At 41.8% G+C, this 22,184-nt stretch overlaps 1 protein-coding gene across 2 annotated transcripts in view; it reads right to left on the bottom strand.

The window, feature by feature from the left end:
- grk4 (G protein-coupled receptor kinase 4) overlaps nucleotides 1-18,421 on the bottom strand; it is a 46,356-nt gene extending 27,935 nt beyond the window's left edge. The window contains exons 1-2 of one of the 2 annotated variants that reach the window (XM_030415890.1): nucleotides 18,015-18,421; nucleotides 4,256-4,351 (exon numbers count right to left, since the gene is read on the bottom strand). In XM_030415890.1, the coding sequence (XP_030271750.1) occupies nucleotides 4,256-4,351; nucleotides 18,015-18,066 (148 nt within the window). In that variant the 5' untranslated portion in view covers nucleotides 18,067-18,421. The remainder of the gene's footprint in view (nucleotides 1-4,255; nucleotides 4,352-18,014) is intronic. The other variant, XM_030415882.1, reaches the window with a different exon arrangement.
- Nucleotides 18,422-22,184: the final 3,763 nt, after the last annotated feature.

Raw genomic sequence — 22,184 nt, 5'->3', positions numbered from 1 at the left:
GACAATGCCATTCGTGTTGTGTATGATCAAATAACTGCGCCACAATGACTACTTTTTCCGTCACATGCAAACAAATGTGTTGGCTGGACAGGTTATCGACACTCTGTTCAATAAAGAAGCTTCTTGTGAGTACACGTGACTTCTGTTTATGAGCTGGTTTGTTTGCAAATGGGCAGCGTGAACCTAAACAAACCAAATGCAACAAAGTCAATTTTTCCACTGTGGTTCCGTAGAAAATGAACTCAGTTTTGCTCTCTTAGTTGAATCATTGGCGGCTGCTCATCAGCAACCAAAAAGCTAGAGATTACAGATTCTTTATTTTAGTCAACATTTTTTTTCTCATAGGAATTTGGCTTATCACCTACATATCATTACACCAACAGGTTTAAATACATTGGGATACAATGAGCCTCCAGATAAGGTTTCATTGTCTTGCTCGAGAACAGGTTTTGCTGCAGTTTTATTCTAATTCCTCATGTTTCCTGCGACTTCAGAGGCCATTATGATCCGAACCTCTGCTGAATCAGAGCACAAAATGCTCACGCTCTGAGGTGACCCACACCACTTTGCGTAACTAAAATCACACGGAAACTATTGAGCAATGTCCTTGATTTCAATGTGTTTAAGTAAATGAACTATTGAGCAACGTATGTGACAACAAAATGATCCATGTGTCTTCGGTTGGCAACAAGCATAATCCAAAATAAGAAAAGCGATGTTTTTTTTTTTATAAAATGAGGATAGCATGTTTTATAATATAAATTAATGTAATTGAACCCTTTCTGTTCTGTTTGGCCACCGGTTTTAGACACACAACAAATAGGTGTTTACAAAGGGATATAGGAGTGTCTCTGTACTCTGGACATACAAAAAACACAATCTGCTGCAATTTTTGTCCACTGTGGTGCGAGGCCTCTACTTGGTTTTTAAATGGAGGGGAGTTGTCTCAGCAGTTTGGTCCATACTGTGCTATTTTCTGTTATAATCTGTTTACAATTTAACGGTACGCAGAGAACTGGGACTTGGAAACAATCCTCACCCAGGGACACACAAATTATTTTAGTATCTATGTTTTCGCAACGTAATGCTAAACACGTCAATTTTCTCAAAACACAGCATACTACTGCAGAAGCAATCTGTGCCAAACTACTGAGAGAAATTGGTAAAATTAAGATAAATGCGCACTTTAAAAAAAAACAAAAAAAAAAACAGCAGAATCTTATAGCATCTGAATGAATTCTTTAGTCCTGAGATGCTTGTCATTTTTGCAGCCTTAGTGAGTTGGAGAAAAACAACATTAACTACAGTAAAGTCCAAATGTCAAGATAGAAGAATGCTTAACCACATGTGTGTCTTTGCACATTCCTTCTCTTTATCTTGCCTATTTCTTGGATAAAGTTTACAGATTGATGGTTTTATGTTCACAGTCCACATTTGGGAACAGAATCCTGAGTTTTGCAGCTGAGCAAAGACCTGAAAAAAAAGAAAAAAAAAGAGTTTCTTTGGCCTGGCTCTGGGTCAGTGTGCGAGAGCATGTATGTGTGTCCAAGCCGATTCCAGGCTCTAAATCATTTGAATATGAGAGCGTCTGCCAGCATTCCACCAATGAAAAATTTCCTCTTTGCGTAAGAGAAGCCTCTCCTGTGTCCTGAAGGAAAACAACTGTGAAAGTAAGACGACAGAGAGAGAGAGAAACAGAGAGAAGGAGTAAGAACGTCCATGACAGCAAGGTGTCACTGAAAAATGGGACAGGAAAATAAAAGGGTTGAAGCTAGAGCTTTGAGGCTTGAACTAGCCTGGACTTGTAACTGTCTGTGCCAGTGAAGTAAGCTGCAATTACAACTTAATTAAAACTCCAATTTAGGCAGACACTGAGTGAGTTAGCGAGACAGTGAATGGTGCACAAGTGTAAGTATGTGCAATGCAGAGCCCACAATGATCCAATGTAACGGGTGCACATGTTCTGTATGTATTTGATGGATATCAGAGAAGAGAAAAAGGGAAGGGGAGATAGAGGGAGAGGAATAGAGAGGGAGAGTGGCCTAAGGCTGGCAGACAAAGTGGCTGCAGCCCACATAATGTAATCTGTGCTTCCTAGAAGTACTGCACACTTGTCAAGGCTAAGGTCAAATGCCTGACATTATCAAGACACAACAAAGACACTGCTATCAGTCGCCATACTGTGTCCTTCCATCTGCTGCAGCTACACCGTGTGCGGGGCATGCATGTGCATCTCTTCAAGCATGTGTGTGTGTGTGTGTGTGTGCGTGTGCGTGTGCGTGTGCGTGTGTGCGACATGCCTACACGTCTGGGTGTTTAAGTAGGCAAAAGGGGATTATTTTAATCCACTGTTCTGTGTGATAGGGTAATTACGCAATAGCGTCTATGTAATAGTGACGTATCTAACCCTCAACAGTTGCTGAATGTACACACACACGCAGGCACATATACTGTGGCAAATTTTCAGAATCCTCTGCAAAGTTATAACTCAAATGACAATAAACATGCAAGACATGACGGATGCACTGCTTTTTCACACTTAAAGGGATATTCCGGTGTAAGTTTAATCCATGGTCTAACACACCGTGAAACTGCGTTACACTCCCTCTCGAGAGATCAAGTTAGCAGACCGCTAATTTACGGAGTTTTATGAACCTCAGAAATGACCGCACGACAACAATACACTGCAGTAAATGGATCCAAATATAAACCGCCACCAAAAAGCCACAAATAATGCTCAGAACAGCACCAAACTTCAGCAACAGTACAAATAGGGTCTCAGCACATAGTCCGGGGCATTAAAACTCCACTAGCTTAGCTGGATTTCTACTGAAAAGCTGACTAAATTTACCACTCTTCTGCAGCAGCTTCCTGTTGACGGGAAGTCCCGACGACTCGATTACCGAGTGCAGTAGAGTTCCACGGCTCAAGGATGAAAATGCATGATTATGACTCCATGGAAAAGCAATCAAAGTTCATATGTGTCTTACCTGCCAGTTTATAATAGTTATTATCAAGAGCGGACAGGGAAAAGAACAAAATCGTCGTGTCGGGACTTCCCCGACCCGGAAGCTGATGGAGGAGAGTTGAACTCTGTTTTTAGCTTCACAATAGAAATCCAGCTAAGCTAGCGGAGGTTAGATCCCCCGGACTATGTGCTGAGACCCTATTAGTACTGTTGCTGAAGTTTGGTGCAGTTCTGAGCATTATTTGTTGCTTTTTGGTGGTGGTTTATATTTGGATCCATTTACTGCAGTGTATTGTTGTCTTGCGGTCGTTTCACAGTGATTTAGACCATGGATTAAATTTACACTGGAATATCCCTTTAAGGTGGCGTTGATGCGTTGTTTTAGGCAGGTAAGTGGTCACTGCTGACAACAGATGCATTCAAGTTTATGATAATTACAACTGTATTCAAGGATTTGTTATATGAAGACAAAACGACAAGGTACAAAATCGATGCCGAGTAAGAGATTTCACCTTAGGGAGTGCCGTGCATCTACATGTGTTTCACTCCTGACTTTTCTCTCACTCTCTCCTGTCCTCCCATTGTAAAAGCCTCTCTCTTTCTCCGTTTTTCACTTGCTCTTACCATAACTCTGCTGTGTTGCCACTCTTACATTGCTCTTAAGTGGTGGAAAGAGGGAGGGAGAGAGATACAGATAGTGGGAAGGGGAGGCATGGAGACAGAATAGAGGGAGGGAGAGTATGTGGGGGAGGGTAGCACTTAGCTGTGACGCACTATCTCACACACACACACACACACACACACACACACACACACACACACACACACACACACAGCTGTGGCATTCAGAGGACCAGGGACCAGGTTGGTGGGGGGGGGATAGTGTAGCCTAGGAGTAGTGTATTTGTCTGGGTCACAAACAGAGAACCCTGCCCCTGTTTCAAGTCAAACCTGGATGTGGAGAACAGGAAGGAAGCAGGAGTGAAGACGCTTTGATTTGGTATATGAGCGACAGCATTGTGAGACACACATGGAATGTTAAGAGAGACTTTGAGATTAAGAAATGGCTGTCCAAATGGATTCCCTGAGTCAGACACACACACACACACACACACACACACTTATAAACACACTGTTTCCTGTCCCCTGCCTGTAACTGCGGGTGGAGACGGGTAGAAACAGGAAGGAAGTCCAATCTGAACTTCCTCCCTCAGTCAGACCCACCCCAACGACACAGCATGGCATGTTATCTTTCTACCTCACTCACACACACTCCCAGTTTCTTACCGATAACGCGGCGTAGCTCCTCGCACTGGCTGATGTGGGGGAGTTTTAGCATCTCCTTCCATTTCTTACTGCGACCGTTCCTCTTCCCTCCTCCACCTGGGACACAGAGAGAGAGATTCATATAAGCCCATCAATCAAGTCATTGTTTTTGCGCTCGGAGTAGTTAAACCGCATCCAACAGTTGGCATTTTCAGCACATGAAGAGGAAGACATCCAGCAGAGTGGGTGCGCGCGCAAGTGGGTTGACCTTGCAGTGACCAGAGGCAGGGACAGCTGGTTCATCTCACCAGTCGCCTCTATGCATCATGACAGAGCATGTGGTGAGGAATGTTGACAGCTTCAAAGATCATGGGGCATACACACATCAAATCACACACACACAAACACACAAAGTTGGCTCTTTCCCTGAAGCACTGTCAAACATTAACCAAACAGAGTTTTAACATTTTATCAGTTATGTCACACACACACACACACACACACACACACACATACACACACACACACACCAAATGAGCCTGATGTGAGGGGTGAACAACCTCTAGGCACAACTGCGCTTTCAGAGGACTGGGATCACTCAATATATTTACTGAAATGCTCATCCCAACACCAGTGTGTGTGTGTGTGTGTGTGTGTGTGTGTGTGTGTGTGTGTGTGTGTGTGTGTGTGTGTGTGTCTGTGAGAGAGAGAAATAGTCTCAACAGGGGTGAACTGAGGCATTTTACTCCTTGAGGACAGACGGGGGTACTGAACATGGAGAAGTCAGTGGAGTGATCTGATGAGATGCTGCTTTGATTTGCTAAATAGGAGCTTTACACACACACACACACACACAGTTATATTTAAAGAGATGAGGAAAACATAGAAACTAGTGTCAATGTGCATTCGAGTTGGTGCCTCCATGATCAAAACTGAAGATCATCTTTTTTCTGGTAAGGACACAATAAACATTATCTGAAAGAAAAAGAGTGCTCGGAAGTTCAAACAACAAGGATCCAAAGCAGTCCTCTGTCGAAAAGGGTAAAAAGCCTTAATTTAGATTTCATACTGTAATTCCTAAAAACTCACTGTAAACTAACTTTAATTCCTTTGGGGGATTTATCTCTTTTTTTAACATAAGGCTCTGGTGGTTTTATAATCATTGAATCGCTTTTGACTAAGTAATTAATTCAAAAGATATTAATATTGAACTTTAACATTTAGTTGCTATCTGTGATTTGGCTGTTTTACTTTTTTTTTTTTTTAAACTCATTGATGCCATTTGGCATAAAGTGCTATATGTAAGAATATTTGTGAATGTTGCCATGCCATCCCTTTCCATTGCTTTTAAACTGATTTGCTGCACTGTTTACAGTGAATATTTCAAAACCACTCTATGAAGAATCTGAAAATATTTTTTACAATGTCAATGCAACATATTTCACTTTAAAAAAATAACACAAGGCATCCATTCTTTCTGGGTTTTTATCATTACCATTACGTATAAAATGTAAATTAAAAAGAAAAACAGTTAAGAATCCATTTAAAAAAGGTATATTGCAATACAGACAAGATTTTGAAGGTAGCTCCAAAAACACTGGTGGAAGCCTGTTACCAACCACTTTTTTCTAGCTTCCCTGTAGCGAGCTACCGCTAGCTACTTAGGGAGTCACCACAAGTAACGGAACCCAACTCAACTGGATTTGGCTGGGGCTAGCTGGTTAGCATGCCAACCAACTTCAGTGACTACGGCAACACTGTACATAGACACGACATATACACGTTTCTTCACAGTTCAATTTTGAACTACAGACTTACATACTGCTCCTTTAAAACAAACACAAAAAAACAGGAAGTAGACCTCTTCAGCATTGATAATTTTTATTTAGTTTGCGGAAAAATTAATGAGGGACTGGGGTTAAGGACAGAAAGCTGTTGCTGCAGGCAGGCATCTGGTTTCAGAGTCAGTAGATTTAAACCCTCATCCTTCATCCCATCACTTCAAGTCCATGTTTTAAATTACTGAGTAAATAAACTCAAGTGAACCATGTAGACTGTGATAGCTTGAGGATGACAGAGAGGGAAATCCTCTGCCCCCAAGTTCACGAGACACCGGCTGGCCCGGCAGTGACGTGCGACGGCTGCAACATTAACGCATACGTTGGGTCACTATGTTCAAACACCTGCAAAACACCAACACACACAAACACACTGTCTGTACGGTACAGTGTGTATGCTCTCACCTCTGCAAAAACATCCCCATTCCTCTTTGTCTGCAACACGTCACTTTCATTACACAATCATACTTTGTAGTCTTGTCCCGTTTACAATAACAACCAAAAACACACTTACAAGCCAGATAACAGCACTACAAGCTGTCATCATTTATTTGAACAAGCACTAATAACAGACACACACACACACACTCAAGACAGGGACACATCTCTTTACTTTGTCACGTAGCTTGAAAGGAGAGTTACAAGTTGATGTTTACCAAGCTAAGAACATCCCACAGCTCTCGGGTTGTAGATGTTGACAGGCATGTTGACAGACCTGTTGTGGAGCTGCAGGGCACACACAGATATGGACGCACAGGCCCATGCACAAAAATTTACTCTCTCTGTTGCAGGGAAAGGAAAAAATAAAAATAAAAGGAAGAGCAGGAAAGACTAATGTTGGAGTTAAAAGTTGGATAGGCTATCGTACACACTGTCTGATGAGAACCAGTTGCACCTGGCTGGTTATATTGCAGGAGAAATCCTTGCACACACACTCAAGCCAAAAACACAGGATGATTGATGAACACAGTCAAAGCAGCTCTACCAAAAGTAACAAATTGTCAGAGATTTACTTAATCCCTGTAAAACGCTGATATTGTTGGAGGGACATTTTAAGCGTTCAGACATGAAGCCCCAATAAAAAAAATCAAAATGACAATGCTTGTCTACTGTTCAAAAGGACACAAGGGTGAGAAATGTCAACTAATCTTACGAAAAGAGGGAAAAAGACAAAGAATGTGACATGAAAAGAAAGACAGGGATTTTAATAGCAAGCTACGGAAGAGCGTGCGCGTATGCACGTGCCTGTCAGAGCTGGCTGGGCCACCCCACCCTGTTTAATGTCACTCTGACGTCAAAGCCATGTGTGCAGGCCCTTAATGCAGACAGGATGGAGCAAGTATTTATTTAACTTTGGTTCTCCCCTCCGAGAGAACGGGGCCCTCCATAAACACCGACTTCAGAGCAGTTTCGCTCATTCATAGCCGAGCTGCGGCCAGCGCTGAGATCATCGCGCAGGATCTCGAGACAGGCCTGCGCATGTGCCACTGTGACGAGATTCAAAAGCAGGAACACGTTGAGAAAAACTTGAATCTCGAGACGTGTGTGCTCGACTCCAAGGACGCACATTCCTTTTCCTTTAAAAGATCTGAAGACAGTGGGGTCATCCTGGTCACACAGCAGTCCAAAACGTGTACCAGCGACTGGCCGACACAACCTCACATCATCCCCGTTTATCTATTTCCACATGCTTCCTGTCGCCTTTGCAGTGAACTATCTAACAAAAGCGAAATACCACAAAAAGTAATAGCCATAAAAGAAAGTGGCAGACAGCTCTGGCCACGAATTAATGGATGACCCACCACCACACTCGGCCCCTTTAAAACAACTGAAGCCAACTAAAGTTGTCGTCTTCCGCACTGTTAAAATCTAATAGTCTGTTATTTCTTTAAGGAGACACCTAATGCCAAGTGGCATCACTGCAACACATCTGATGGAGCATTTCTGTCTTATTACAACATATTGAAAAGCCCCCCGGTGATCACCATCCATCACTTTTTATCTAACTTGGAGCATGTCTTACAGCTGGGATCGTTACAGCAACAGCAATGTCACTTTGTGTCCGACATGAATTTTGGTATGTTTTCTTTCCTTTTCAAGTCTGACCGGTTTAACGCATCAAGGGGGAGTATGGAAAACAAAGAGAACCAGAGGGAGTGAACTGTTTTCACGCGGCGTTTGCTCGTCTCCGTCTGTCCGCGCATTAATGGATGTACACTCTCTTCTGTCCCCCTTTCCTCCCCTGTGATCGGTTGCAGATTTCACACGCTCTTAATGGGCATGAAGGCCAAATACTGTCTAACACGATCCCAAATATGCTCCTCTCCGTGTCCTCCCGATCCCCTCTCATCTCACGAAGGAGTCAGACTGGAGGTAACACAGTAGACTCCGGAAGTATCACCTCAGGACGAGATGATATCCCTGCCTCACCATTTAAGAGTTCCTGAAGCTTTCCTAAATTTAAACTCAAGCTGTAATTTTTTTTAAGAAGCCAGTTCAAATGGAGTTCACAACCTACTCTGCATCCAAAAGTTACAGTTGAAATACTGATAGAATTGACAGGAAACTTCTGTGTCACCAATGGATTAGTGACTCAATTGTTGATTTGCCTAAAAAAACATTTAAAAGATTTCTATCTGATGAATGTATTTGGAGAACAGATCATTCCAAACGGAAGCCAATATTAGCTCATTAAAGAAATACCAGCAAACAGATCGGTTTACAAGTCACAAGAATAAGCAACACAGAAACATCAAATGACCTGTATGTTTGAGGTAATTACATTACAGTTTACATAGTTTGAGAAAACAACTGCTAACTGTAAAATCTTTCACACATACATGGTAATGACTATAAAGATAATTCCTTATAAAAAATGCATACATTATGCAGTAATGTGACAGTGACATGTTCCGCTATGACATAGATTTTGCAAAACTAAATGTTTTAGCTTATTAAAAGTCATGTGCCTTTTGTGGGTGCGATAACGTACAGCTAGAGGGCTAACCGTGTTCTTATAGTACTGTAGTAACACCCAGTAACTACCGTTTTCCCTGCTAATGCTGGTGTGGGTAACAAAAATAAGAAGATAAAAACAAAGCACCCCATTTCTCTGCTGTCTGCTCTGAAAGAACCAACACAAATGTCTTCAACTGCTCCCACCATCCGAGGAAGTGAAGACACAGTGGATCTTCTTTATTTTGGATGAAAACATGCCCACAAAAACTGGAAAACTATTTTATGTTTGCATAATCATTTTATTTTGGATTGCTTTCCCGGCAAAAATAAAAAGCAGGACTAGCTTCAAAACTCGACCGCAAGGATGAAGCGTTACAGAGTTCAAACTTAGAACCTGTGAGTTTGGCCATTTTTTATGTTGCTTTAATGTTTACTTTGCAGGTTGGCCTGTTGAGCTTGACAGTAGCCCGATCGGCAGCCAATGTGGTTAGTGTCTATCATAACACCAAATTGTGTGGACCTAGTAGTAGGGTAGATCCCACCCCCATGTCAAACACAAAAAAACAAAAAGAACAATTTCAGTTGTAAATAAAAGCCCCAAAAAGATAAAAGTACAATTGAGTCGATTAACAAAAAATGTATATGCAAAAACTCTGTTAACCGAATAATTTCTTTTTGTTTTCGATTAATTTGTTGAATATTGTGACAATTCAATGGATAACTGTCTTGGTTTGAAAAATGTAAAGTCAAAAGTGTTGGAAAAAGTCACAATTTCCCACAAACACATTTTCCTAAAACCTTTTTAGATCTTAAAATGTCAACTGCGACAACTTCTTACACTTGAAAAGTGACTTAAAATTAAAGTTGCAGAGATATTTTCTAACTCAGCCAGAAAAGGTTCCAGCTTCACAATGTGAACATTTTCTTGTTCTCACACTTCTGCATGATGATAATAAAACGGAATGGCATCTGGACTAATGGTCAAACAATACAAAACATTTAAAAAGCCCCCATGATTATGATCATGATTGATGATTAACCAAATAATAGAGAGAAGGATCATTAGTTATAACCCTAAATTACTATGTAGCTACCTTCAAAATGAGACATTCAAATCTACTCTGTTTTAACTGAGAAAACAAAGTGTTGTATGGGGCACATAACACACATATATTGCACACATCATATAACGAATACATGAAACTATTATTTGCTTCGCAATCAATGAATACAGTCGAAAAATGAGAGAACTGATGAGAAGATAAAGAAAAACTTGGAAGAGGGAAACAGCATCACTGGCAACTTTCTCTGCTGTGATTCCCAGCTTTTTCAGATGTTACTGTGAAACACAGATCCGTGCGGCGCTGCTGTCTTCACAACCCGTCTTTATTTTGCATCGCCATATGGGAGAAGCCACTCGCCCATCTGATGAACACATGTCACATGCTGACACTCAGGATAACAGCCACAAGGCCAGAAAATCCAGCTCGTCTGCGACAGTGACAGACCGACGGCGGCAGCAAGCAGCCAGTATTTACATCTTCACACGATGTGTCTCTCGCAGTTTGGTTAGGGCCCTATAATCAGTACAAGAGGGTTTAACTCATTGAACGGACATCAAAAATGCAGAATGGGGGTCAAAGATCAGGGTCAGTTTGCACTTAAAAAATCCTCTGGGCTTAAAATGAAGAGAGAAGTTAAAGAAAAACGAGGAAGAACATGTCAACATCCAAACACGCTGTGAAGTAACTCCACTACATTTTGGCACCGAAAGAATTTTTCCTACCTTTCAAAACACTGATAACACCGTTTACCAAGATATTTTTGGCCACAGAAATCATACCCTAAATATTTGGTACCAGCTCACACCTCGTCAAATCTGACCCCCACCCTGCCGCAGTCGCGCAGGTGGAGGTTTGGATCGGACGGCCTTCGGTGAATTTCCAAAAAGCATGACTCAAATGGTAGGAAACGAGAGAGAGGGTCACGTTCAGTTTAGGCCCATTGTAACAAGAGCATGCACATGGGCACAATGGAGGCCTGGTCATGATAAATGAATGGCCTGTTGCTTTCCCAGTCACTTTCCAGTACAGTGTGTGATTGGCTGGAGTAGCCCCTGATAAGGAAAACATTAGCTGCGAGTATCTGTGTTCCCTATTCAAAGCAAAGGCCCAGTGTTTGCGTAAGGTAATCCGTCTGTATACTTGCACTGAAAGACACACATCAGCTGAGGGAGGGAGGAAAAAAAGAGAAACATGTGAACATCAGGCAGCACTCACCTCTATCACATGCCCCCTTCCCTTTTTCCTCCGACTCCAGCCTCTTCCTCCCCTCCCCCATATAAACAGTTTTCTTCTCTTGTTATGCCTTCATTAATTCTTTATGGCCAGACCTTCCTCTCCCCCTCCACATGGCCCTGAGAGAAGGCCTGGGTCACGTGTAAAAGTCTGAACAACATTACAGCATCAGAGTGAATTCCAGGACATGACAACAAACGAGCAAAGCAGCAAAAGAAAAAAAAAAAGGGGGGGGGGGGGTACACGAGGTAGAACATGCCATTATTCACATGAGCAGAGAGGAGACACGCACATGCACGCGCTGCACATGCGATTTCTCTCATTCCAGCAGCACGCTGTGGTGTTTTGCAAGACCTTTCCTTCCTCCTTCCCATCTCTCTGCATTCAAGATATTCCATTAAATCGAGCCGAGACGTGCTTGAAAACTGACCCTTGTTTTCACAGTGTCTTGGGGGAGAGGAGGGGAGGGAGGGAAGGACAGTGCAGGAACATGGTGAGACTAAACTTGAGACAGACGCGCAGAGTTCGAGTGCGCAAGAGGACAAACTGAAAGGTCAATCATCATATATGTTATCTCCAGCTGTCTTTCAGATGAAGGGCCCACTGGCTTATTTCACGGCCATGCTGAAAGAGCCGGAACACACAAAAAACTGCCTCTGAGCCCTTGGGTGTGGAACACGTTACTCCTTGAAGATTATCTCTGATAGGACAACACCTTGAAGGTATATTTGAAGGCAGGAATGATATAAAATGTAATCAAGGGCAGACACCAAAATGTTTTAAAAAGACAAACTGATAAATTGTGAAGGACCTTTGACATTTAATACACTTGCTCCAAGACTTTGCCAGACCTCTAAAATCTCTTTTTAGAAAAAAAAAACAACTTTATTTGAACCATAAGAACTTGTAAATACACCCGTACACATTGTTAAGATCAGACTGACAGCTGGGATCTCAACACCAGTTTAACATTTTATATGGCAGCTGGAACAACGTCCCTATGATGTTCACAAAGTACCTGAAAAGTGCCTCTTCATGCATAGTCAGCTTGCCAAGAAACTGTGCTAATGAACATCCCAGTAGCCACCCAGCTAAGTGTCGCTACTAGTGCCTGCGTACGCAACACACTGCGTCTCGTTCTCCGCACAACCCATTTGTGGGTGTAATAACTGTAAAATGGGTCCCACATCAAGGGACAGTCACAAAGCAATGTGTTTTATGAGGCTCAGCTGGAGGAAACACCCTAGAGTGATGACAACAAGTGTTAGCCCAGCTATGACCACAAAACTAATAAAGCTACACTGGCTAACGTCACAGGAAAACCCTCACAAGTCGTCTGAGAGGACCTGCTGCAGGCCTACAGTCTGAAGGGTGGTGGAGAGGGGGCAGAGAGAGGTAAGTGACACCAACAGCAGAGGTATATATCCAGGTACATCTGTAATGTTCTATGATGAAAAAGTCCAAATCAAAGCTTCTTGCTTGTAAGGTGGAAATGACTTACATAAACAGGATTAAAGTCTCTTCAGTGAGCACTGGACTGTCCACATTCCTTCCTTTTTATGAAGACAGGAGGAATGATGAAAGAATCACAGTAGACACAGATCTGGAGAAATCTGATTCCAGGAAGAGACACAAGAGGGAAGAGGCAAAATGCTCCCCATGAACAGCCACTCTGTACATTTGAATTTGAAAATGTGGGTTGAAATGAAATATGGGATGAACATATTGTAGGTTCTTGTCCCTGCTGCATAAGAGTTGGCCTTAAAGAGACACTCAGCTACACAACTTATGGATAACTCCATTGCATCTTGGCAAAGACGTACTATTTTTTTTAAACAAAGCTAGTATCTGGCAGTGATGGCTGTAAAACAATGGAACACCAGTTTATTTAGTTGAATAGTAAAACATTCTTACATTTTGATTTCATCTTACAACACTTTTGTTGCAATGGTGAACTTTTGTATAGTGCATGTTCTTTATTCACAAATGTAAAAAAAAAACTTAAAGTAATATCAACACTTGACTAGTACAGATACAATAAAGCTTAACTGTCTAAACTAAGGAACCATGCGCAGTCATCAGGTTTTGAGTTCCCCCTTGTATTAACTTTGAGCAGAGGCCAGGTTCTTCAATGACAGTAAACCACAATAGAGCAGAATGCATTGTAGACATCCAACATGTTGAGTTTTTAACAAGGGTTGCAACTTTATGAGTTTTTCCATTTCATAAAGTATCCTGGTTTAACAGTATCACAGTAAAACATTATTATGCCTGTTGTTATCAGTTACAGTAACCTTTAAAGGATCAAATATTATGTCCTGACAGACATGAATATTGATATAAACTTGAAAAATATTGGCTAGTTTTAATAGAACAGTGTGCCTTCAAATCTGTTCACCACTGAACCTTTCATTTTAACTAAGGGGTGCAAGATTTATCTGATATTGTAATGTTGGTGTTATTCCTGGATCATCATAATTAATGTTGCTCCAGGACCATCACTGCAACTGACCAAGGAGTGACAAAGTCCATATTAGGAGTAGGTTGTGACGGATGAATGGGTTAATCACAGGGCTTTCAACCGCAGGTGCAAGGTTAGTGTCCTGGGAGGAACTGACTTTTATATTGTTGACTTATTATTTTCAGTTTTGTTGTTTCGATTTCTGTTGCAGTGTGATTCGGTTTAAACAACTAAACTAGGTATACTTAATTAGGTTTTGGAAAAGATCCTGTATTATGTTATTATGTTCCTGTGTTGGGAAGGATAACTTCTTCCATTTGCTTATCTTTCTATGACACCAAAGAAATGTGATTGTTCAGTTGCAATGATGGACCTGGAGCAACATCCATTTTGATGTTAGGTGTAGGAACAACACCAACACAGCGATATCAGATCATGCGGGGTACAGCAACTCTCCTCAACTGCAGAAGCTCTTTCTGTCGTGCTCTGACCATGCATGCACCCACCACTGCTCTCTGCAGCCACTATATTTATAACTCACAGCTGAATGCAACAAGTAAACACTGGCTGTCAGAGGGCACTCTGGGAAATGTAGTCAACCTCAGATATCATAGTTCATTAATCGGTGTAACCAACTGACCTGATTTCACTGGTTTGTCCAATTTAAGAATTGCCACGGCGCTCTATGGTGGTAGACCCAGATCGTCCTCTTGACTATGTGGTACATTTTTACTCGAAACAAAGCAGTGTGAGAGCTAATGCTTTATAGCCTGATCAGAAAGAAAAATTACAACAGTTTCACAAAATAATTCTATTTCTATCAGTTATATGCCGACTTCTGATATCTAACGATGTCAGAGAATACAGGGGTGGATTTTTCTTGAAGAAAAAAGTACAACTTCAGCAATTGTTTACGGTTTGATGGTTAAGATTAGGGTTTGCATCTGTTGACTTTTCAGGTCTGATAGAGGAAAATATGTCACATATTAAGTGACCAGGAGCTATTCAGCACAGCCTACTCCCTAACTGAGATACATGTGCATATTCACCTACAAAAGAAATATCAGTTTGTATCAACTATTCCGTCCAGTTTTATACAAACCGTCATTTTATGTGAAACTGATCAAAAGGACTCTTCAGTTTGGTTATTAAAGAGCTCTGACACATACATGTAATGTTACAGCCGAAGAGTAAACATTATTTTTCTCCACAGACTTCACACCGCCATCTGCTCCACTATGATAGGGTGCTCTGCCAACTCAGGTGCTGCACAGTATTGTAAACAGTGCAGTCTGCGGGACAAACTACGATAACACTGTTTCTAAATTATCTCAAGTGCTTTTAACTGCATTATGTATGACAAGTTCTCTGTGACTATCAGCTAATGTATGCACCAATATATTCAGAGATAAATACTGCACTAGCTGCCAACGAAGGCCCTCCAGTATATCAGATCGTAAAACACTTGTACTTAAATACTGAATATGGGTTACCGTTAATGTGAAAAGAGTTTAGACTGTTAACAAAACTACTGATGAGATACTCCTAATATTATACTGTATAAGACCATGTGTTAAACTGTTGGATGCATCTTCACTATTTCAAAAACCATCTAAAATATTCTCAGACGAGATGTAGCAATGACTTCCTCTGAAAGTAGAAGACGTTCACCACATGAAACTGTCACCTCTCATAGTCTGAGCGGCCCTAAAGTAAAAGGCAAACAGGCAAAAATGCGTTGGATTTCCTTTCAACGCATTTGTGCCGAATGTATATATACACATTTTTACAGAGGCTGAGGCGGGAGCAGTGTCATCTCTACAACACCAAACCACTTCCCTTGACGTGTCATTTCAACTGTGGCAGACTGGACACACCCTGCTATAACACTTCTCACTCTGGCCACCCAGTTTCACATCAACAGGTGTATGAAAGTTGACTAAAATGCCAAATGTAACGAGCATCTTGTGACCACATTCAAACATACAAGTGTCAGATCTTATTGTTTTAAAGAGTCGATCCTGGGATGAAGAAAGCTCCATACTGGCAAATTAAACCCACATTTGTTTATGCGTCATGCTCAGAATCTGCTTGTCAATTCCCGTCTCAACAGTTGGGTCAGAGAGTTACATGGCAACTGATTTAATGTCTTGCTCAAGGATACATCAGCAGGGCAAACTCTTGCTGACTCAGTGGCTGCAGCTCATGCAGCTGGTGGACTGCCTCCCTGCACCCTGTATGCTGTGTGCATAAGCTTTGATGCCATGCAGCATGAAGCTGATCGAGGGGAATAAAAAGGCAGCTGACCTCTGATCCAACGTTTTTAAAAAGGTGGGGTTTGCTTCACAGCCCGTGACAATGCCAGTGTTGTGACATATTGAAACACTTTTGACAGCTGCAAACACCCACCCCCGGAAAGGCTAATTGAAATCAAATTAGTCTCCCTTGCACCTTAAAGGGATAAATTGGGAGCCATTAGCGTTTTAATCTTTGTTAATTGGGTGCTAATTAACACCTTGAATGGTATGGCAGGGAGAAATACAACAAAACAAACAAAATATACTGACTGTACACTCAACATGTTTGACGTGGTGAAGGAGTGTCCATACCATGTCTAAAATCCTTTTGAGGACTGCAATTTAAAAAATTTCTCATAAGATGCAATTAATTGTATAAGACCTATTTGCTCATACAAACTATGAGACCAAAGATCTGTTGTTTTTTTTTTAAACTTGATGAACAACTACAAATCATTACAGACTTATCAATTAGTTTTCTGCCAAATGACCCACTGGCAAATCAACAAATGTGCCACCAGTAGCCTATATCATGGACAACACGCCAGGCTCCTTTGGATGAAACACTGGCAGGTAGTGAGCCTGTAGATCCGATCAGTGTACAATAACCTCACGGGGTAACACTCACGGCAAAGCCAAGCACCATTTAACGGCAGGTAAAGGAAAGCCAGATGCCTCGTCAGGAACAACTGCTGCTACGAAATGGATTCACCGCTGCTGTGAATAATCCATTTCACAGCAGTGTTGGCGTTTAGTCTTGAACTGAAACGCAGTCCGAATATAATGCAAACCATCAGCAGCTAGGGAAGGCCACTGCATACGCACACTGAACCGCGACCCCCCCGAGCCATCCATACGCACGGAGAGCGACTTTGCTGTCGAATAAAATGGATCAACTTGCACAAGAACCTCCGAGGCCACAGGCCCTTTCTGCTGGTGTCCAATCCGATTGGACGAGAGAGAGAGAGAAAACACACAAGTGGAAATGGTTGAGCAGTAATAACACCTTTCTACCCTCCTCTGGTAGCTGATACAGTGTTGTACACCCACCCTGCGCCCACACACTGGCTACAAAGTAGCCTCTCTGCTCTGCCATCTCCTGGAAAACAGATGGATACTCGCCTCTTTGCCACCTCCAGGTGAGCAGCTGCGGGATCACCAGCCCACAGAGCAGCGTGCACACCCGGGGCTACAGCGCTTGGGCCGCCGGGGTACATGCTGGGCCTTCTTCCAGCCTCCCACTGCATCTAAACAGCTTCACTGTAATATTATTCCTCCCTCCTAGCAGCTCCTAATAAACAGTCAAACGGCAATGCAGTGACATATATCTGCGTCAAATTATACCACACGTTCGCTTTACATTCCTAATTGTTTTTTAAAACACACAGAAACCTACAGTGACAGGTAAGACGAGACTGTGCTGAGCCCCAGAGCCCCACTGCGCAGCTATATTTTGGTCCACACTCAACACCATGTAACGTGAATACCATTAAATATTCGTTATGTCACCGTAAATTGTAATTATCCACTAAACCACTGGCGCTCGGTGTGTGAAAAAATTTGCTCGACAGCCTCTAATGCAACGCTGCCGTCTGAAAGCCGCGATGCTGCAAACACTCCCTGCGTTGTTCATCTGGAGCCCGCTGCTCGGGCCTTATGTTAACCTGCCCGGTGAATGTGTGTGTTGTTAGTGTACAAACAGCTGATTTCAACGGAATATGTTCGGCGTTTGCCCGGAGACAAAGCGCTGCGCAAGGGATGGGAGACAAGAGAAGGCAGAAAATCCCAAGGAGGACAGCCGGCCGAGAGCTCAGGCTCGTTCATGACCGTGTCGTTGAGGTGGGAGAGACAGAAAAAAAAATACATTTTAATTCCTTCTCATTAAAAGACGAGAGAAAAAAAAAAAAAAAGACATTCCGCTTTACTTACCTTCCCTCGCCTTCAGGAGAACCGTGTTGGCCACGATATTTTCAATCTCCATTGTCAGAATGTGAGTCCCGAGCAGTCGCGATACATTTCACTCAGCGGAAAAAGACGGTTTTTCTGATCAAACGTGCCGACGACGGTCAGGCTGCTGCACGCGCACGGGGCGAACGCGGCACTGGCGCATAGTAGGTGTTTAATAGTGGTCGTCGTTCCTCTCCATTGCAAGACGGGCTTTTTCTTTTTTTTTTCGTCTCTCTCTCTCTCTCTCTCTCTCTCTCGCTCTCTCTCTTGTATCAAACCCTACCTACGGAGCTGTATGATTACGACGGGGCTTGTTAGCATTCACAGCCTGCCTCCCTTCCCTCTCTGCCTGCCTTCCTTCCTGCTTCGGCTCCCTCCTCCTCCTCCGCCTCCTCCTCGCCCCTCCTCTGCACAACGAAGCAGCGAGAGTAGGAGGGATCAATTTACAACCAGCGCAACCACACACACGTTCACACACAAGCGCCTTCATACGTACATGCATGTAATTTCCTCGTCTCGGTTTTCCTGAAATTACGGACGGTTACGCCATTTATTGTGTGGCAGTGTTGGATTAAAAAAAAAAAAAAAAAAAATGTGTGTGTGTGTGTGTTTCTACAAGTTTCCCCTTCAGGCGTGAGATTCTCCCCAACCACAGAAAAGAAATCCCACTGGAAACATCCAGAAGAGGAAAAATACATGTTTCCTTTAAATAGTCGTTCTCAAATTCCTCGATATCTACACATGAGTGGATGTGCTAATAAGTAAACTTTTCCTCTCCATGATTTCCTGCTTTACAGCTGTTTCATGTGCTGCTGGCTCATGCGCTGTGAGGAAACATGAATGCCATTTGCCACAGAGGCCTGACAGAGCTCTTATTGTGTGAACAATGGTGCGGCGGTTTCAAGTTGTTGCATTATGCCAGGTCGCACAGCCTGGAGAAAAGAGATAACACACTGGTTTTTCTTCTCTTCCCAGCCACGCTGTGACCCAGCATCCCGCCGGGCTTTCTAATCTGGCTTTTGGATCAGGTGGGCCCACAGCGCTTTGACTAGAGCCGTGTGTCAGTCTGCAAGGAGAGGCTTGGGTGCCAGCTGAGATGATGCAGTTGTTGTTACTTTAGGTGTAAAATTTGCTCTTGAAAAGGTTCAGAGATTAAACGTAGTGACCGAGAACGAAGGCATTTCACTTTTCACTTTGTTACGACGGTCATAAATGCATTATGAGCGAGGCCTGAGGGTGTCTTTGCACCAGGGAGCTGAAGAACTCTGAGGTCAAAGGTCAGCAACTTTCTGCTGATTTTATCAAAACAACACGTGTAGAGCTACTTAATCAAGGAAAACAATCAATATCTTATACATGCTTGCTGTGGGATACGTGTTCTGTAAGATGAAATTCAAATCAAACTGATGATGAAGACTTTGTGAACAGGTGTGTGTGTGTGTGTGTGTGTGTGTGTGTGTGTGTGTGTGTGTGTGTGTGTCCTCAGCCATGAAATTATTATCAATTAGCAATAATATATAATCATTATTGGCAGCACTCCTCAAACCACCATCAGTGATGGAATGTAACTAAGTACATCTACTTGAGTATTGAGCTTAAATACAATTTTGAGGTTCTTGAGGCAAATGTTATGCTTTTTACTCTTCAGTTATTTGATAAGTGCATTGACTCCATGCTGGTTCCATGCTGCATCAGCGCCAAATTTTGCATTTTGATTATCAATTGATAAATCTATATCTATGTTATCTACAGTATTGATTCTGATAATCAGAACAATGCTGAATATCAGATCCAATAGGCCTATCCGAATACGCAGGTAATCAGGTGACCCATCGTACCTACAAGTACCTACATATAAACATGTATAATTTAGTTTTAGTCCTGCTTTTGATACATGTGGCCATTCATTGCTTCATTTACTTAACTACATTTAATATCATATACTTGAAGACTTTTATTCAAGAACTGTTTGTTTGTACAGTTTAGACAAGCAGGTGCTATAACTGCGGCTATAAGTCCTCATTACATCTGTGGTAGTTTCCAAAGAAAGAGACAGACACCATATATCAACTTCACTGTAACTGTTTCACCACTTCAGTATAACACACCACAGTCTACGGTCTACCAGGACATGCGTTCTTCATTGTCATTGTGGGCTTGTTTGTCTGAAACAACAACAACAAAACCTACCCACATTGCCAAATTGGTCTGGCCCAGTGACAGGACACTTACAGTCGGCCCAAACACAGCGGCGAGTTACAGTCCACAGGTGGTCCAGGTCTGGTAGCCAGAGCACAGGCAACATTTGGCCTAGGACACGGCCATATCTCAGTCAACTGTCTGACTGTAGTTGGTGCCATTCAGGCAATATGTTGGACCAGAAAGACAGAACAGAGACATCAACTTTAAAACGGACAGCTCTGTAGATGTGTCACCGAACCAGCAGTTCATCCTTCCACTGAATGATCGACTAAAGGACAGCTGGTCTTCTGGTTCTGGCTACCAGACCTGGGTCACCTGTGGACTGTATTTCAGTGCCGAATTTGGGCCGAGTGAGTGTAACTATTCTGTGTGGACCGTCACTAGGCTGAACCAATTTTGCTACATGTGTAGGCATTATCATAGATGATCTGACAACTGTAGAGTCAATGCTGCCGCCTAGTGGTGATAATACATTAATACAAAAGAGCATGACAAATATCAGTCATACAGAATGCCTTTATGCTAAAATCTCTTTAAAAGTCCTTTGAATACTAGAATACTCTACATAAGAACAAACCTGAGGTGCTTGAGTTTTCTTTTAATGCCACTTCTAAACACAATATTAACAAGTAAAACTGAGGCAGGCAATTAATGATGATGATAATACTAATACTACTACTACTACTTCTAATAATAATACATTTTGTTTAACTTCAACTGACAAAAACAATCATTAACCAGCTGTTTCGGTAATGGTTTCCTTTAAAAAAAAAAATATATATATATATATATATTTCAATGATTTAAATTTATCTTCAATATTTCTGATCAGTTTGGACTAATGCTTGAAAAAAAAAAACAGGCATCATTAAGGTGTCACTTTGGGCTCTTGGTAATTGGGACAGCATTTCTCACAGTTCTTTTTTAATTTTAACCAAGAAAAATCAGAGAATAATCCCAAAATCAAAACATGATGAAAAACCTTGATGAACATAAAGCTACACAGCTGTTATTTGGACTTGGTTTCATAAAATCTTTTCGACAATCAACTTTACATTTATTTTATCTTTAGGTTAATCCAGGCCCATTGGTAAAATATGATCTAATTTTATTGACAGCTAAATATAGATATACAGTATGTATCTCTAGTTCCAGTAAAATCTAAATGCAGGTACAAATACAGATATTTTTATGACAGCAACATTAAAGATACAGATAGTAGCTTTGTGTCATGCCACCAGCTACAACAGTGATATGCTTACACAATAATACTTGAGTAATAATAACTCAGTTTTAGAAAATATATCATTAGATATACAGGATTAGTTTTACAGGCAGCATTTTTATTCATTGAGGTTTTAAAAAAAAAAAAAAAAAAAAAAAACTTGTACAACTTAAGCACATTTTCTTGTCATCTCACAAAATTCTCAAAAAAAAAAAAGAAGTAAAAACAGGTTGATATCGTTTCAGTTTCCACACCCACTAAAGAGCTGTATGGAAAGCAGTGCTAGATAACTGTTGTGATATTTACTGCGGGGTCAGATAAAAATGGACAAGATGAAGATAAACAATCTCTATGGGACACTTTGTCTCGAGAACGTCAGAGAAACAGATACATGCTTGATGAGAAACAAACAAATTGGAAGTACTTGGTCAACAACAGTCATAAACCATAAGTAACTTTAACTGAAACTGGGATTTCTAGTTTGCCTTTCTGTTGTGATGCAGGCTACATTTACGTCACCAGGTGGTGCTGGAGACATGAGAGTGTCAGTCGAAACTAAACCAGACCTTCACACTTACAATTCAGTTATGATGGTTGTGGAATTCCAGCATACTAACCACAGCAAATACCCCTAATATGCATATTAGTCATACTGACCTCTACTTCTGTATCTACAGGGGCTGTAATTCTCACACAGATTCAAAAAGAGGGTCTGTCCTACAGCT

The sequence above is a fragment of the Sparus aurata genome, chromosome 1, assembly GCF_900880675.1.
Source record: "Sparus aurata chromosome 1, fSpaAur1.1, whole genome shotgun sequence".
In the NCBI taxonomy this organism is placed as follows: Eukaryota; Metazoa; Chordata; class Actinopteri; order Spariformes; family Sparidae; genus Sparus; species Sparus aurata.
The sequence above is the reverse complement of the archived record's forward strand: the minus strand, read 5'-3'. Positions and strand labels throughout refer to the sequence as shown.